This window comes from Oncorhynchus masou, chromosome 24 (assembly GCF_036934945.1).
Source record: "Oncorhynchus masou masou isolate Uvic2021 chromosome 24, UVic_Omas_1.1, whole genome shotgun sequence".
In the NCBI taxonomy this organism is placed as follows: Eukaryota; Metazoa; Chordata; class Actinopteri; order Salmoniformes; family Salmonidae; genus Oncorhynchus; species Oncorhynchus masou.
The window spans coordinates 10,942,573-10,961,806 of record NC_088235.1 but is presented as its reverse complement, the minus strand read 5'-3'; the positions used below and the strand labels follow the sequence as shown (position 1 = coordinate 10,961,806).

General features: G+C 41.3%; 1 protein-coding gene across 1 annotated transcript in view; it reads right to left on the bottom strand.

Moving 5' to 3' along the window:
• Window positions 1-19,234, bottom strand: part of LOC135513391 (adhesion G protein-coupled receptor B3-like) — a 143,934-nt gene that overhangs the window by 40,354 nt on the left and 84,346 nt on the right. Inside the window, exons 9-10 of the mRNA XM_064936315.1 lie at window positions 13,545-13,647; window positions 12,414-12,457 (exon numbers count right to left, since the gene is read on the bottom strand). Of these exons, the coding sequence (XP_064792387.1) occupies window positions 12,414-12,457; window positions 13,545-13,647 (147 nt within the window). The remainder of the gene's footprint in view (window positions 1-12,413; window positions 12,458-13,544; window positions 13,648-19,234) is intronic.

Sequence of the window (19,234 nt, the reverse complement as noted above, 5' to 3'; positions counted from 1 at the left end):
ATAGGTGTGCCCCAGGGAGAGGGTGGTGGGGGGCTACACCTGGGCTGAGCTGTCCTATAGGTGTGCCCCAGGGAGAGGGTGGTGGGGGGCTACACCTGGGCTGAGCTGTCCTATAGGTGTGCCCCAGGGAGAGGGTGGGGGGGGCTACACCTGGGCTGAGCTGTCCTATAGGTGTGCCCCAGCGAGAGGGTGGTGGGGGTATACACCTGGGCTGAGCTGTCTATAGGTGTGCCCCAGGGAGAGGATGGTGGGGGCTACACCTGGGCTGAGCTGTCCTATAGGTGTGCCCCAGGGAGAGGATGGTGGGGGGCTACACCTGGGCTGAGCTGTCCTATAGATGTGCCCCAGGGAGAGGGTGGTGGGGGCTACACCTGGGCTGAGCTGTCCTATAGGTGTGCCCCAGGGAGAGGGTGGTGGGGGGCTACACCTGGGCTGAGCTGTCCTATAGGTGTGCCCCAGGGAGAGGGTGGTGGGGGCTACACCTGGGCTGAGCTGTCCTATAGATGTGCCCCAGGGAGAGGGTGGTGGGGGGCTACACCTGGGCTGAGCTGTCCTATAGGTGTGCCCCAGGGAGAGGGTGGTGGGGGCTACACCTGGGCTGAGCTGTCCTATAGGTGTGCCCCAGGGAGAGGGTGGTGGGGGGCTACACCTGGGCTGAGCTGTCCTATAGGTGTGCCCCAGGGAGAGGGTGGTGGGGGTATACACCTGGGCTGAGCTGTCCTATAGTTGTGCCCCAGGGAGAGGATGGTGGGGGGCTACACCTGGGCTGAGCTGTCCTATAGGTGTGCCCCAGGGAGAGGATGTGGGGGGCTACACCTGGGCTGAGCTGTCCTATAGGTGTGCCCCAGGGAGAGGGTGGTGGGGGTATACACCTGGGCTGAGCTGTCCTATAGGTGTGCCCCAGGGAGAGGGTGGTGGGGGTATACACCTGGGCTGAGCTGTCCTATAGGTGTGCCCCAGGGAGAGGATGGTGGGGGGCTACACCTGGGCTGAGCTGTCCTATAGATGTGCCCCAGGGAGAGGATGTGGGGGGCTACACCTGGGCTGAGCTGTCCTATAGGTGTGCCCCAGGGAGAGGGTGGTGGGGGTATACACCTGGGCTGAGCTGTCCTATAGGTGTGCCCCAGGGAGAGGATGGTGGGGGGCTACACCTGGGCTGAGCTGTCCTATAGGTGTGCCCCACACTGAACACATGGTGCCTCTACTCTGGGTAAAGTTGCTGCCCAAAAGCAGGATAGAACACACAGTATAGAAGAATAGAAGGATATAACAAATGGAGAGAATGACATAAGGATAGAACACACAGTATAGAAGAATAGAAGGATATAACAAATGGAGAGAATGATATAAGGATAGAACACACAGCATAGAATAATAGAAGGATAGAAAACATGGGATAGAAGGATAGATGAATAGAACACAGGATAGAAAGATAGAAGGATATAACACAAAGGACAGAAGGATAGAACACACAGGATAGAAGGATAGAACACACAGGATAGAAGGATAGAACACACAGGATAGAAGGATAGAACACACAGGATAGAAGGTTAGAACACAAAGGGACGGCAGGGTAGCCTAGTGGGTAGGGTAGGTTGCAAGTTCAAACCCGTGAGCTGACAAGGTACAAATCTGTCGTTCTGCCCCTGAACAGGCAGTTCACCCACTGTTCCTAGGCCGTCATTGAAAATAAGAATTTGTTCTTAACTGACGTGCCTGGTTAAATAAAGATAAAAAAAAAAAAGGATAGAAGGATAGAACATACAGGATAAAAGGATAGAACACAAAGCATTGAAGGATAGAACACACAGGATAGAAGGATAGAACACACAGGATAGAAGGATAGAACACACAGGATAGAAGGATAGAACACACAGGATAGAAGGATAGAACACACAGGATAGAAGGATAGAACACACAGGATAGAAGGATAGAACACACAGGATAGAAGGATAGAACACACAGGATAGAAGGATAGAACACACAGGATAGAAGGATAGAACACACAGGATAGAAGGATAGAACATACAGGATAAAAGGATAGAACACAAAGCATTGAAGGATAGAACACACAGGATAGAAGGATAGAACACACAGGATAGAAGGATAGAACACACAGGATAGAAGGATAGAACACACAGGATAGAAGGATAGAACACAAAGGATAGAAGGATAGAACACACAGGATAGAAGGATAGAACACACAGGATAGAAGGATAGAACACACAGGATAGAAGGATAGAACACACAGGATAGAAGGATAGAACACACAGGATAGAAGGATAGAACACAAAGGACAGAAGGATATAACACAGGATAGAAGGATAGAACACACAGGATAGAAGGATAGAACACACAGGATAGAAGGATAGAAGGATAGAACACACAGGATAGAAGGATAGAACACAAAGGATAGAAGGATAGAACACAAAGGACAGAAGGATATAACACAGGATAGAAGGATAGAACACACAGGATAGAAGGATAGAACACACAGGATAGAAGGATAGAACACAAAGGATAGAAGGATAGAACACACAGGACAGAAGGATAGAACACACAGGACAGAAGGATAGAACACACAGGACAGAAGGATAGAACACACATGATAGAAGGATAGAACACACAGGTTAGAAGGATAGAACACAAAGGACAGAAGGATATAACACAGGATAGAAGGATAGAACACACAGGATAGAAGGATAGAACACACAGGATAGAAGGATAGAACACACAGGATAGAAGGATAGAACACACAGGACAGAAGGATAGAACACACAGGATAGAAGGATAGAACACACAGGATAGAAGGATAGAACACACAGGATGGAACACACAGGATAGAAGGATAGAACACACAGAATAGAAGGATAGAAGGATAGAACACACAGGAGAGAAGGATAGAACACACAGTATAGAAGGATAGAACACACAGTATAGAAGGATAGAACACACAGTATAGAAGGATAGAACACACAGTATAGAAGGATAGAACACACAGGATAGAAGGATAGAACACACAGTATAGAAGGATAGAACACACAGGATAGAAGGATAGAACACACGGAATAGAAGGATAGAAGGATAGAACACACAGGATAGAAGGATAGAACACACAGTATAGAAGGATAGAACACACAGGATAGAAGGATAGAAGGATAGAACACACAGGATAGAAGGATAGAACACACAGGATAGAAGGATAGAAGGATAGAACACACAGGATAGAAGGATAGAAGGATAGAACACACAGGATAGAAGGATAGAACACACGGAATAGAAGGATAGAAGGATAGAACACACAGGATAGAAGGATAGAACACACAGTATAGAAGGATAGAACACACAGGATAGAAGGATAGAAGGATAGAACACACAGGATAGAAGGATAGAACACACAGGATAGAAGGATAGAAGGATAGAACACACAGGATAGAAGGATAGAAGGATAGAACACACAGGATAGAAGGATAGAACACACAGTATAGAAGGATAGAACACACAGAATAGAAGGATAGAACACACAGAATAGAAGGATAGAAGGATAGAACACACAGGATAGAAGGATAGAACACACAGAATAGAAGGATAGAAGGATAGAACACACAGGATAGAAGGATAGAACACACAGAATAGAAGGATAGAAGGATAGAACACACAGGATAGAAGGATAGAACACACAGGATAGAAGGATAGAAGGATAGAACACACAGGATAGAAGGATAGAACACACAGTATAGAAGGATAGAACACACAGAATAGAAGGATAGAACACACAGAATAGAAGGATAGAAGGATAGAACACACAGGATAGAAGGATAGAACACACAGAATAGAAGGATAGAAGGATAGAACACACAGGATAGAAGGATAGAAACACAGAATAGAAGGATAGAAGGATAGAACACACAGGATAGAAGGATAGAACACACAGGATGGAACACACAGGATAGAAGGATAGAACGATAGAACACACAGGATAGAAGGATAGAACACACAGGATAGAAGGATAGAACACACAGTATAGAAGGATAGAACACACAGGATAGAAGGATAGAACACACGGGATAGAAGGATAGAACACACAGAATATAAGGATAGAAGGATAGAACACACAGGATAGAAGGATAGAACACAAAGGATAGAAGGATAGAACACAAAGGACAGAAGGATATAACACAGGATAGAAGGATAGAACACACAGGATAGAAGGATAGAACACACAGGATAGAAGGATAGAACACAAAGGATAGAAGGATAGAACACACAGGACAGAAGGATAGAACACACAGGACAGAAGGATAGAACACACAGGACAGAAGGATAGAACACACATGATAGAAGGATAGAACACACAGGTTAGAAGGATAGAACACAAAGGACAGAAGGATATAACACAGGATAGAAGGATAGAACACACAGGATAGAAGGATAGAACACACAGGATAGAAGGATAGAACACACAGGATAGAAGGATAGAACACACAGGACAGAAGGATAGAACACACAGGATAGAAGGATAGAACACACAGGATAGAAGGATAGAACACACAGGATGGAACACACAGGATAGAAGGATAGAACACACAGAATAGAAGGATAGAAGGATAGAACACACAGGAGAGAAGGATAGAACACACAGTATAGAAGGATAGAACACACAGTATAGAAGGATAGAACACACAGTATAGAAGGATAGAACACACAGTATAGAAGGATAGAACACACAGGATAGAAGGATAGAACACACAGTATAGAAGGATAGAACACACAGGATAGAAGGATAGAACACACGGAATAGAAGGATAGAAGGATAGAACACACAGGATAGAAGGATAGAACACACAGTATAGAAGGATAGAACACACAGGATAGAAGGATAGAATACACAGGATAGAAGGATAGAACACACAGGATAGAAGGATAGAAGGATAGAACACACAGGATAGAAGGATAGAAGGATAGAACACACAGGATAGAAGGATAGAACACACAGTATAGAAGGATAGAACACACAGAATAGAAGGATAGAACACACAGAATAGAAGGATAGAAGGATAGAACACACAGGATAGAAGGATAGAACACACAGAATAGAAGGATAGAAGGATAGAACACACAGGATAGAAGGATAGAACACACAGAATAGAAGGATAGAAGGATAGAACACACAGGATAGAAGGATAGAACACACAGGATAGAAGGATAGAAGGATAGAACACACAGGATAGAAGGATAGAACACACAGTATAGAAGGATAGAACACACAGAATAGAAGGATAGAACACACAGAATAGAAGGATAGAAGGATAGAACACACAGGATAGAAGGATAGAACACACAGAATAGAAGGATAGAAGGATAGAACACACAGGATAGAAGGATAGAACACACAGAATAGAAGGATAGAAGGATAGAACACACAGGATAGAAGGATAGAACACACAGGATGGAACACACAGGATAGAAGGATAGAACGATAGAACACACAGGATAGAAGGATAGAACACACAGGATAGAAGGATAGAACACACAGTATAGAAGGATAGAACACACAGGATAGAAGGATAGAACACACGGGATAGAAGGATAGAACACACAGAATATAAGGATAGAAGGATAGAACACACAGGATAGAAGGATAGAACACACAGTATAGAAGGATAGAACACACAGGATAGAAGGATAGAACACACAGGATAGAAGGATAGAACACACAGAATAGAAGGATAGAAGGATAGAACACACAGGATAGAAGGATAGAACACACAGTATAGAAGGATAGAACACACAGTATAGAAGGATAGAACACACAGAATAGAAGGATAGAAGGATAGAACACACAGGATAGAAGGATAGAACACACAGTATAGAAGGATAGAACACACAGTATAGAAGGATAGAACACACAGTATAGAAGGATAGAACACACAGTATAGAAGGATAGAACACACAGTATAGAAGGATAGAACACACAGTATAGAAGGATAGAACACACAGTATAGAAGGATAGAACACACAGGATAGAAGGATAGAACACACAGTATAGAAGGATAGAACACACAGTATAGAAGGATAGAACACACAGGATAGAAGGATAGAACACACAGTATAGAAGGATAGAACACACAGTATAGAAGGATAGAACACACAGGATAGAAGGATAGAACACACAGAATAGAAGGATAGAAGGATAGAACACACAGGATAGAAGGATAGAACACACAGTATAGAAGGATAGAACACACAGGATAGAAGTATAGAACACACAGTATAGAAGGATAGAACACACAGTATAGAAGGATAGAACACACAGGATAGAAGGATAGAACACACAGTATAGAAGGATAGAACACACAGTATAGAAGGATAGAACACACAGTATAGAAGGATAGAACACACAGTATAGAAGGATAGAACACACAGTATAGAAGGATAGAACACACAGTATAGAAGGATAGAACACACAGTATAGAAGGATAGAATACACAGTATAGAAGGATAGAACACACAGTATAGAAGGATAGAACACACAGGATAGAAGGATAGAACACACAGTATAGAAGGATAGAACACACAGGATAGAAGGATAGAACACACAGTATAGAAGGATAGAACACACAGGATAGAAGGATAGAACACACAGGATAGAAGGATAGAACACACAGTATAGAAGGATAGAACACACAGGATAGAAGGATAGAACACACAGGATAGAAGGATAGAACACACAGTATAGAAGGATAGAACACACAGGATAGAAGGATAGAACACACAGGATAGAAGGATAGAACACACAGGATAGAAGGATAGAACACACAGGATAGAAGGATAGAACACACAGTATAGAAGGATAGAACACACAGGATAGAAGGATAGAACACACAGGATAGAAGGATAGAACACACAGTATAGAAGGATAGAAGGATAGAACACACAGTATAGAAGGATAGAACACACAGGATAGAAGGATAGAACACACAGGATAGAAGGATAGAACACACAGGATAGAAGGATAGAACACACAGGATAGAAGGATAGAACACACAGGATAGAAGGATAGAACACACAGTATAGAAGGATAGAACACACAGGATAGAAGGATAGAACACACAGTATAGAAGGATAGAAGGATAGAACACACAGTATAGAAGGATAGAACACACAGGATAGAAGGATAGAACACACAGGATAGAAGGATAGAACACACAGGATAGAAGGATAGAACACACAGGATAGAAGGATAGAACACACAGTATAGAAGGATAGAACACACAGTATAGAAGGATAGAACACACAGGATAGAAGGATAGAACACACAGGATAGAAGGATAGAACACACAGGATAGAAGGATAGAACACACAGGATAGAAGGATAGAACACACAGTATAGAAGGATAGAACACACAGGATAGAAGGATAGAACACACAGGATAGAAGGATAGAACACACAGGATAGAAGGATAGAACACACAGGATAGAAGGATAGAACACACAGTATAGAAGGATAGAACACACAGTATAGAAGGATAGAACACACAGGATAGAAGGATAGAACACACAGGATAGAAGGATAGAACACACAGGATAGAAGGATAGAACACACAGTATAGAAGGATAGAACACACAGGATAGAAGGATAGAACACACAGGATAGAAGGATAGAACACACAGGATAGAAGGATAGAACACACAGGATAGAAGGATAGAACACACAGTTTAGAAGGATAGAACACACAGGATAGAAGGATAGAACACACAGGATAGAAGGATAGAACACACAGGATAGAAGGATAGAACACACAGGATAGAAGGATAGAACACACAGGATAGAAGGATAGAACACACAGAATAGAAGGATAGAACACACAGTATAGAAGGATAGAACACACAGGATAGAAGGATAGAACACACAGGATAGAAGGATAGAACACACAGAATAGAAGGATAGAAGGATAGAACACACAGGATAGAAGGATAGAAGGATAGAACACACAGGATAGAAGGATAGAAGGATAGAACACACAGGATAGAAGGATGGAACACACAGTATAGAAGGATAGAACACACAGGATAGAAGGATAGAACACACAGGATAGAAGGATAGAACACACAGGATAGAAGGATAGAACACACAGGATAGAAGGATAGAACACACAGTATAGAAGGATAGAAGGATAGAAAACACAGGATAGAAGGATAGAACACACAGGATAGAAGGATAGAACACACAGGATAGAAGGATAGAACACACAGTATAGAAGGATAGAAGGATAGAACACACAGGATAGAAGGATAGAAGGATAGAACACACAGAATAGAAGGAAATAATGAGTCATGAAGAACAATGTTCCTGTAATCTGGGAGGGATTTCAATCTACACATTTTAAGAACATTTTAAATGTGTCAGAAACAGATGAAGGGAACTGTGTATGGGATATATACAGTGGGGCAAAAAAGTATTTAGTCAGCCACCAATTGTGCAAGTTCTCCCACTTAAAAAGATGAGAGAGGCCTGTAATTTTCATCATAGGTACACTTCAACTATGAAAGACAAAATGAGAAAAACAAATCTAGAAAATCACATTGTAGGATTTTTAATGAATTTATTTGCAAATTATGGTGGAAAATATGTCCATGAATTATAATCCACATAATTATGAACATTTCCTGTTGCTGCAGCATTATTTTTCTTGCTGTTGCAAACTGGTTCAAATTAAGGTCCTACATCTGTATGCTATCTAGTCCTTTCAGATGAGGATTAAGAAACCAGAATAATAAAGCATGTTAAATTAAATAGAGATAAGATTTGAGTCTAATGTATATAATGATGGTATATTTTCTGACGCACAATGTGTAAGGAACAAAGAACACAAGGAACAAATAACGATGGCACTGAAACCAGCTTCTATCAATTCACTGAGTTCCATGATATTCCAATGGCACAAAGGATCTTTCATTCAATTGACCTTTATCAGTGTGCTGTTACGGCTGGACTACAACACAGAGGACAAGAGATGCATTCAAAACCTACATTTCATCTGGCCTTCAGGAACCCTGTATGTGAGATAAGAGGTGCCTGTAGCTTAATGAAATACAGGAACCCTGTATGTGAGATAAGAGGTGCCTGTAGCTTAATGAAATACAGGAACCCTGTATGTGAGATAAGAGGTGCCTGTAGCTTAATGAAATACATGAACCCTGTATGTGAGATAAGAGGTGCCTGTAGCTTAATGAAATACAGGAACCCTGTATGTGAGATAATAGGTGTCTGTAGCTTAATGAAATACAGGAACCCTGTATGTGAGATAAGAGGTGCCTGTAGCTTAATGAAATACATGAACCCTGTATGTGAGATAAGAGGTGCCTGTAGCTTAATGAAATACATGAACCCTGTATGTGAGATAAGAGGTGCCTGTAGCTTAATGAAATACAGGAACCCTGTATGTGAGATAAGAGGTGCCTGTAGCTTAATGAAATACATGAACCCTGTATGTGAGATAAGAGGTGCCTGTAGCTTAATGAAATACATGAACCCTGTATGTGAGATAAGAGGTGCCTGTAGCTTAATGAAATACAGGAACCCTGTATGTGAGATAAGAGGTGCCTGTAGCTTAATGAAATACAGGAACCCTGTATGTGAGATAAGAGGTGCCTGTAGCTTAATGAAATACAGGAACCCTGTATGTGAGATAAGAGGTGCCTGTAGCTTAATGAAATACAGGAACCCTGTATGTGAGATAAGAGGTGCCTGTAGCTTAATGAAATACAGGAACCCTGTATGTGAGATAAGAGGTGCCTGTAGCTTAATGAAATACAGGAACCCTGTATGTGAGATAAGAGGTGCCTGTAGCTTAATGAAATACAGGAACCCAGTATGTGAGATAAGAGGTGCCTGTAGCTTAATGAAATACAGGAACCCTGTATGTGAGATAAGAGGTGCCTGTAGCTTAATGAAATACAGGAACCCTGTATGTGAGATAAGAGGTGCCTGTAGCTTAATGAAATACAGGAACCCTTTATGTGAGATAAGAGGTGCCTGTAGCTTAATGAAATACAGGAACCCAGTATGTGAGATAAGAGGTGCCTGTAGCTTAATGAAATACAGGAACCCTGTATGTGAGATAAGAGGTGCCTGTAGCTTAATGAAATACAGGAACCCTGTATGTGAGATAAGAGGTGCCTGTAGCTTAATGAAATACAGGAACCCTTTATGTGAGATAAGAGGTGCATGTAGCTTAATGAAATACAGGAACCCTGTATGTGAGATAAGAGGTGCCTGTAGCTTAATGAAATACAGGAACCCTTTATGTGAGATAAGAGGTGCCTGTAGCTTAATGAAATACAGGAACCCTGTATGTGAGATAAGAGGTGCCTGTAGCTTAATGAAATACAGGAACCCTGTATGTGAGATAAGAGGTGCCTGTAGCTTAATGAAATACAGGAACCCTGTATGTGAGATAAGAGGTGCCTGTAGCTTAATGAAATACAGGAACCCTGTATGTGAGATAAGAGGTGCCTGTAGCTTAATGAAATACAGGAACCCTGTATGTGAGATAAGAGGTGCCTGTAGCTTAATGAAATACAGGAACCCTGTATGTGAGATAAGAGGTGCCTGTAGCTTAATGAAATACATGAACCCTGTATGTGAGATAAGAGGTGCCTGTAGCTTAATGAAATACAGGAACCCTGTATGTGAGATAAGAGGTGCCTGTAGCTTAATGAAATACATGAACCCTGTATGTGAGATAAGAGGTGCCTGTAGCTTAATGAAATACAGGAACCCTGTATGTGAGATAAGAGGTGCCTGTAGCTTAATGAAACACAGGAACCCTGTATGTGAGATAAGAGGTGCCTGTAGCTTAATGAAATACAGGAACCCTGTATGTGAGATAAGAGGTGCCTGTAGCTTAATGAAATACATGAACCCTGTATGTGAGATAAGAGGTGCCTGTAGCTTAATGAAATACAGGAACCCTGTATGTGAGATAAGAGGTGCCTGTAGCTTAATGAAATACATGAACCCTGTATGTGAGATAAGAGGTGCCTGTAGCTTAATGAAATACAGGAACCCTGTATGTGAGATAAGAGGTGCCTGTAGCTTAATGAAATACAGGAACCCTGTATGTGAGATAAGAGGTGCCTGTAGCTTAATGAAATACAGGAACCCTGTATGTGAGATAAGAGGTGCCTGTAGCTTAATGAAATACATGAACCCTGTATGTGAGATAAGAGGTGCCTGTAGCTTAATGAAATACAGGAACCCTGTATGTGAGATAAGAGGTGCCTGTAGCTTAATGAAATACATGAACCCTGTATGTGAGATAAGAGGTGCCTGTAGCTTAATGAAATACAGGAACCCTGTATGTGAGATAAGAGGTGCCTGTAGCTTAATGAAATACAGGAACCCTGTATGTGAGATAAGAGGTGCCTGTAGCTTAATGAAATACATGAACCCTGTATGTGAGATAAGAGGTGCCTGTAGCTTAATGAAATACAGGAACCCTGTATGTGAGATAAGAGGTGCCTGTAGCTTAATGAAATACAGGAACCCTGTATGTGAGATAAGAGGTGCCTGTAGCTTAATGAAATACATGAACCCTGTATGTGAGATAAGAGGTGCCTGTAGCTTAATGAAATACAGGAACCCTGTATGTGAGATAAGAGGTGCCTGTAGCTTAATGAAATACAGGAACCCTGTATGTGAGATAAGAGGTGCCTGTAGCTTAATGAAATACAGGAACCCTGTATGTGAGATAAGAGGTGCCTGTAGCTTAATGAAATACAGGAACCCTGTATGTGAGATAATAGGGGATTGGTGATGTAATGTCCCTGTTCCCCTCATGTTATTATACGTTGTCAAGAGAAAAGTCAGACTGTGTCCCTATTTACTATAAAGTGCCCAGGTTTTGGTCAACAGTAGTGCACAATGAAGGCAAAAGTCAGGCTGCGTCCCTATTTACTATAAAGTGCGCAGGCTTTAGTCAAACATAGTGCACGATAAAGGGAACAGAATGCCATTTGGGATGCAGACCCAGACTAAAATCCCCTGATGTTATTTAGAAGATTTATTCATTTCATCTGATTTTAATCTTCATAGTTTATTTCTGCTGTAATTGTCCTCAGATCCCCTTACAGAGGACGGCGGCCCCGAAGCGAATACATACAGAGTATAGGATCGTCTGAAGACATTCGGAGTAGAATTACGTACAGTACACTTTGCCAAGAGTAAGCACCCTTGAACCTCTTAGAAGACGGACAAAACAGTGTTTTCATCTTCAGAGCATTTAGAAATATAGTTTATATCAATAGAAATCAAAAGTGTAATTCCATACATGACAGATACATCAGCATCACCTTGGATTAGAGAAGAGCAAGGAGGAAACAGCAAAAAGGAAAGCTTGTTCACTTACATGACGCCGTTATCCCACAATGCACAGTAAGGACTCAGGGTTCCCTGCATCACCAAGAAGAAGAGAGCACGCTGAAAACCTTCACTCATTAGATAACCACAACAAAATGACCAACGCCTCACAGATAGTCATTTCTACCTGTAATTATCCAAGAATAACTCACTAAACAAATTGTACTTTTAAAACTAACAGCTATGGCAAGACCTCTTTAGATTGCAGTTCAGGGTTAAAATGTAAAATGCCAATAAGAATTGGTGGCCTCAATAAGCATTGAAGTACCCAACAATGGCTACAGCCACACATTTAGAGTGCATTAGCCAACAAACAATGGTAGAGTAATTGATTCGATAATTAATTTGCAGGCGCCCAGTGTAGTAGGTGTGTCAGGAGAGAGAGAGAGAGAGAGAGAGAGAGAGGGAGAGAGAGAGAGAGAGAGAGAGGGAGAGAGAGAGACAGAGAGAGAGAGAGAGAGAGAGAGAGAGAGACAGAGAGAGAGAGAGAGAGAGAGAGAGAGAGAGAGAGAGAGAGAGAGAGAGAGAGAGAGAGAGAGAGAGCTGGCACTGTCCAGATAATTACAAGGACAAGCTCACTTTACAACCCTGGCCTTTTAGTTAATCTCTGAGATAAAGACGATCGTTCAGAGGTGTCGTCCAAGGTGAGGCAAAGCAGCATGTCTTTGTCAGAGCCCATATATTTCAACTTGTCCTCCTGATTCAGATCTCGGCCTGTATTTATCAAGCGTCTCAGAGTAGCACTGCTGATCTGGGGTCAGTTTTGCCTTTAATAATAAAATGAATTAGGTTAATATGGACAGGGATGACCTGATCCTAGGTCAGCATTCATACTCTGAGATGCTTTTTGAATATAGGTCCAGATATACAGTATCCTCTCTGTACAATTGACTTTGGTAACCGTGTTTGAGTGTGGACTCAGGTACATGGAACTGGGTCCAATATATTGGTTACACAATTATCTGATTGGATATGAAACATCTGCCTTCTCTGTGTCGCTTGTATGCCTTTTCAAGAAGTGAGGGAGTCTTGGGCAGGTACTTACATTGTGAGGAGGTCATTCTTGCCCTCGAATTAATTAAAATGAAAGATGAAAGATGAATAAAATCAAGGTCCTTACGTTGGCCAGGTGAGCCAGCTCGATCTCCAGGTGTGACTCTGTTATCCTGGGCTCTGGTCTCACTGTGACAGCAATGACTTTGGAGCTCACTGCCGTGTGGTTCCTGGGTGGAAGACAGAGTGATGTACACCATGAGCTGGACACTGATTGGAAGTTGTGGCACTTAGGCACTGCTACATAAATACCGTGTGTTCGGTCCCACATTAAACAAAGTACATCCTATAAAGGCTATATATAGCTTCATAATGGCTTCATGATCACTACATAAAGGCTTTATAAGCACTACATAAATGCTTCACAAATCGTACAAACCATATGACTAAACTTTATGTTCTGTCTTATTATAAGGGTATATGTCAGACAAATGCATTAAAATCTCTGGGAGAGTTTTCTTTTTGAAGGCTTTTATTTTGGGGGAGTTTTGCACAAAAGGTGTGTTAATAAAATGCTTCTGTGGTTTTCCCTAAATTAGTTGTGTTTCATAGACTTTATCAAAGTTAAAATCATATACAGCGTTTACAACATGACCCCTCATTCAGAATGTTGATACTATTGATGCACATTCAGGTTCATCTGATATTATCAATCTCCTTTGATGCAAAGAACAACATAAAATGTCATGTCACACCTCTCTGTGAGGCACTTGACAAACACACCTGCTGTGGCATTGCAGGACAAGACCTGCCACACAAAATGACACACGTGAAGTAAGTCAACCCAAATACATGTGAACTGGAGCCCAGACAGAGCGAGAGGAGAGAAATTAGGCACTGGGGGGCCAACTTAGGCACTGGGGGGCCAACTTAGGCACTGGGGGGCCAACTTAGGCACTGGGGGGCCAACTTAGGGTGTGATTTCATGGTCCATTTGGAGCGAGTCACAAAAGATTGAAAATAGACCCGTCTGGAGCTCTGGCCTTTTCTACGTTAAATGAATCACAGTGAAGTGTCTCTTCCAAACAACCGGAATCTAAGAGATCTTTAAACACTGTCTGTATCACAAATGGCACCCAATTCCCTTTTTACTGCACTACTACAAAAGTACTGCACAGTATTTATTCTGGATCCCCATTAGCTGCTGCCTTCATGGGGTCCAGGGAATAGGGTGCCATTTGGGACACATTCCGTGCCTCTCCCTCATCTCATGCAGTGTATATCTAGTCTATCTCCACTGCAAAGCAAGACAAACCCCCAAACCAACTTCAAATGACACGCCTCCTCTCCTTTTGTCTAGCTTTAGCTTATTTACTTCCTGAAAATAGGTATGGGGGGGGGGGGATTCTATTGCTGAATAAAAATGGATGACTTTCTCTCTAGAGTGGTAATGTGATTTGAAACATAATAATACATTGTAGTTCATGAAAGGGTGACTTGGTGGAAAGCGGTCTTGGTACACTTCTGAGCCTGCCTCTCTACTCACCTCACCTGAACTGCCCCAGAAAAAGAGAATGAAAGAGAACTACTCAAAAGGAAGTTAATTGGAGCCTTTCTACTTTTCCAGGTTCAGATCTACACTGTCCTCTTTGCACTTTATTTGTCTTTATCTTCAATGGAACGTGTGTCATGGGGTGGAGAACAGAGAATGTCACATTTCCTTTTCCTCTTTCATCTCTCTCTCTTTCATTTACCTCCTGGGGAAACAAAACAGTAGGTTGTGACACCACCAAACTGATTCTACAATGACTGACTGGCTCAAATGACACCCTACTCCCTATAATATAGTGCACTACTTTTGACTGGGCCCAAAAGACTCTGGTCAAAAGTAATGCTAAATGTAGGGAATAGTGTGCCATTTTGGTTTCTGACTGACAGTGTCTGACCTACAGTTCTCTAGGGAGGGTCGGAGAAGGTTCTAGAGCTCTCAGCTGGGCCCAAATATGTTCCATAGAACGTCTGGAACTCTCTAGAGAGAAAGACTGGGTTCAATGTTTGATCCTGGGCAAGAACACCACAATCTGGGTCAGTCTGTCTGCTGTTTCCATAAACAGGCCACATTACTAAGTCAAATATGGATTCAGGACTGGTTCACAAAGAAAACTAGTGCAGATACAACATCAATGGATGGCTTTTAGAAGAGTAGAAGATCAGTGACCAGAGGAAATACAATAACAATGGATGGCTTTTATAAGAGTAGAATATCAGTGACCAGAGGAAATACAATAACAATGGATGGCTTTTAGAAGAGTAGAATATCAGTGACCAGAGGAAATACAATAACAATGGATGGCTTTTAGAAGAGTAGAATATCAGTGACCAGAGGAAATACAATAACAATGGATGGCTTTTATAAGAGTAGAATATCAGTGACCAGAGGAAATACAATAACAATGGATGGCTTTTAGAAGAGTAGAATATCAGTGACCAGAGGAAATACAATAACAATGGATGGCTTTTAGAAGAGTAGAATATCAGTGACCAGAGGAAATACAATAACAATGGATGGCTTTTAGAAGAGTAGAATATCAGTGACCAGAGGAAATACAATAACAATGGATGGCTTTTAGAAGAGTAGAATATCAGTGACCAGAGGAAATACAATAACAATGGATGGCTTTTATAAGAGTAGAATATCAGTGACCAGAGGAAATACAATAACAATGGATGGCTTTTATAAGAGTAGAATATCAGTGGCCAGAGGAAATACAATAACAATGGATGGCTTTTAAAAGAGTAGAATATCAGTGACCAGAGGAAATACAATAACAATGAATGGCTTTTATAAGAGTAGAATATCAGTGGCCATTGGAAATCTATCTGCACTCCTAATGCTATAATTTCATCAGTAGATGATATATATTTGACTATATTTCCTTCAGGACCATCCTACATTGGGCTAATGTATAGGTGTAGTGCAGCACTCCCAAGGAAGCTAAGAATAGAAACATCATTTCTTTGAAAGGGTGGAGTGCTGTGTTGTTTGGGTTAGTTGGGACCGGGAACAAAGAAACAGGACCCCGTGCGTAGATCACTGCTCTGAGGAGAGACTGACTGATGGCTGCATTTCACTTCTGGTAGATACCATTACTGAATGTGTTATTTTGTCTTATCTGCTATTGGTTTTCCTCTCAGTGTATGAGGACCTGTTGCAAAAGCTGTCTACTCTGTCAAAAGCAAGCTTTGTGCAACAGGAAAATACATCTGATTGTGGGTTGTTGTAGGTAACATCTCTAGCCAGCTAGCTAACATGTAGCCAGTAGCTAACTATCCAGCACTGTACACTAGCGCTAACTAATTATGTGAGAGAAACATTAATAGCAACCCATATTGACAAAGTGAAAACAAGTATTTAGAAAATGTTTGCTAATGAACAGAAATGAAATATATAAATATCTCTGTGTAAGCATTCACACCTCTGAGTCAATACATGTGAGAATCACCTTTGTAGTGACTGAGTGTATTGATACATCGTCTGAAGTGAAATTCATAACTTTAACATGCTCAGAGGGATATTCAATGTCTGCTTAATAAAATAAACAAACATCTACCAATTAGTTGCCCTTCTTTGTGAGGCATTGGAAAATACCATTGGACTTTTATGGAATCTGTGCTGAATCTGTCTTTGAAAGTCACTGCTCGACTAAGGGATCTTATAGACCATTGTAAGTGTGGGGTACAGAGATGAGGTAGTCATTCAAAAATCATGTTAAACACTATTATTTCATACCGAGTGACTCCATGCAACTTATTACGTGACTTGTTGAATTTATTTAGGCTTGCCATAAAAAAGTGGTTGAAAACTTATTACATTTTAAGCTTTTCAGCTTTCAGCTTTTCAGCTTTTCATTTTAAATGACTTAAAATTAAAATTTCTAAAAATATAATTCCACTTTGACATTATGACACAACACCTCAATTTGAATCCATTTTAATACAACAAAATGTGGAAAAAGGGGTGTGAATATTTTCTGAAGGCTCTGTATATCTTTACACCCACAGAAGCTGATGGGTGGCACGCCCATCACAGAGAATAATGGTTCTAGATGACTGACGTGGCTAAGTAGAGGACTTGGCCACATTCCTAGGCTCATTCTGTATCAGCATAAGAGAGAAGATTGACAAAGTCATTGTTATAATTTTAATAAAGTACTGATGTGTACAAATTTTTGTGACAAAAATGGGGTGGCAGGGTAGCCTAGTGGTTAGAGTGTTGGACTAGTAACCAGAAGGTTGCAAGTTCAAACCCCCAAGCCGACAAGGTACAAATCTGTCATTCTGACCCTGAACAGGCAGTTAACCCACTGTTCCTAGGCTGTCATTGAAAATAAGAATTTGTTCTTAACTGACATGCCTAGTTAAATAAAGGTAAAATAAATACAAAAACATGAACTTAACACAGATTGTTGTTGTGATATGTAGTTCACTGTATCTTACTTCATAGAGCTTTTGCTCGGCATCCTTTTGTCTTTCACTCTATGCAAGAGATTCAAATCCTAGGCTTGTGTCCCGAATGGCACCCTATTTCCTACAAAGTGTACTTTAGATCAGAGCCCTACATAGGGAATAGGGAGTGATTTCATACGCAGCCTTGCTCTAACTGGATGAGAGCCTTGACGATACGTAATGACAGTAATGTCCAAACTGATAAACAGAAGAACTAACAATATTGGAAACCAGCTTGAAAGCATAAACCAACCATGAAATATTGCTTAGTCGTCCGTTGTCCCTTCTAATTAGTAGTATGAGAACATAATATGATTTAACCAGGATGGAGTGAGTTCAGAAGGAGATATTATGATGATTATTTTAACCCAATTTTGTGCTGCTTTCCGAATGGTACCCTATTCCTTATTTAGTGCACTACTTTTGACCAGGGCTTTGGTCAAAAGAAGTACATTATGTAGGGAATAGGGTGCGATTTGGGACACAAATGTGGTGTCATCCTCCTCAGCAGAAAGCAGAGATTAATTGTTGTTGAGTCTGGGAGTAAAGCTTGTCGTTTTAATTCATGAAAAGTTACAGGGAAACTTGAGTTGATCAGCTTTGATGGATTCTTTGATAATTGGCTTGTCATCTATGGATTACACGACTGAACGATTGTATTCTACTACGATATTCTAAAAGAAAGCGATGCCATTTTTCCTTTTGAAGTATTGATGATGTTCTGGTAGAATGATGCATCATGGTAGTCTGCTTTACCTCCACATCATTTTTGATCTACTGTATATCATGTGCCTTGAGAAGGGTTTTTGTATCCTCGTAGGTACAGTAGTATGTATAGTGCAGTATGTAAAATGAGCTTTTGCAAGTACATATAGTGCAATGTAGAGGCCATTTCCTGGAAAAGCAGAGTGGAAGGAGTCTTTTATGAACCCTCCCTGGGTAGCCTACACTACCTGTGAAATGCTATTGGAGGATTTACACTCAGGCGGTACAGCAGACACTTTGTCAAAGAATAAAGTTGACATCATATTTAACATCTCCCTGCTGTCTCGCCTGGACCGACTTATTCCCTCTGTCTCCCTCTCCCCTGCTGACAGACAGAGAGAGAGACAGAGAGAGAGACAGGGAGAGAGACAGGGAGAGAGACAGAGAGAGAGACAGAGAGAGAAAAAGAGAGAGACAGAGAGAGAGAGACAGAGAGACAGAGAGAGACAGAGAGAGAGAGAGAGAGAGACAGAGAGACAGAGAGACAGAGAGACAGAGAGACAGAGAGAGAGTGAGACAGAGAGAGAGAGAGACAGGGAGACAGAG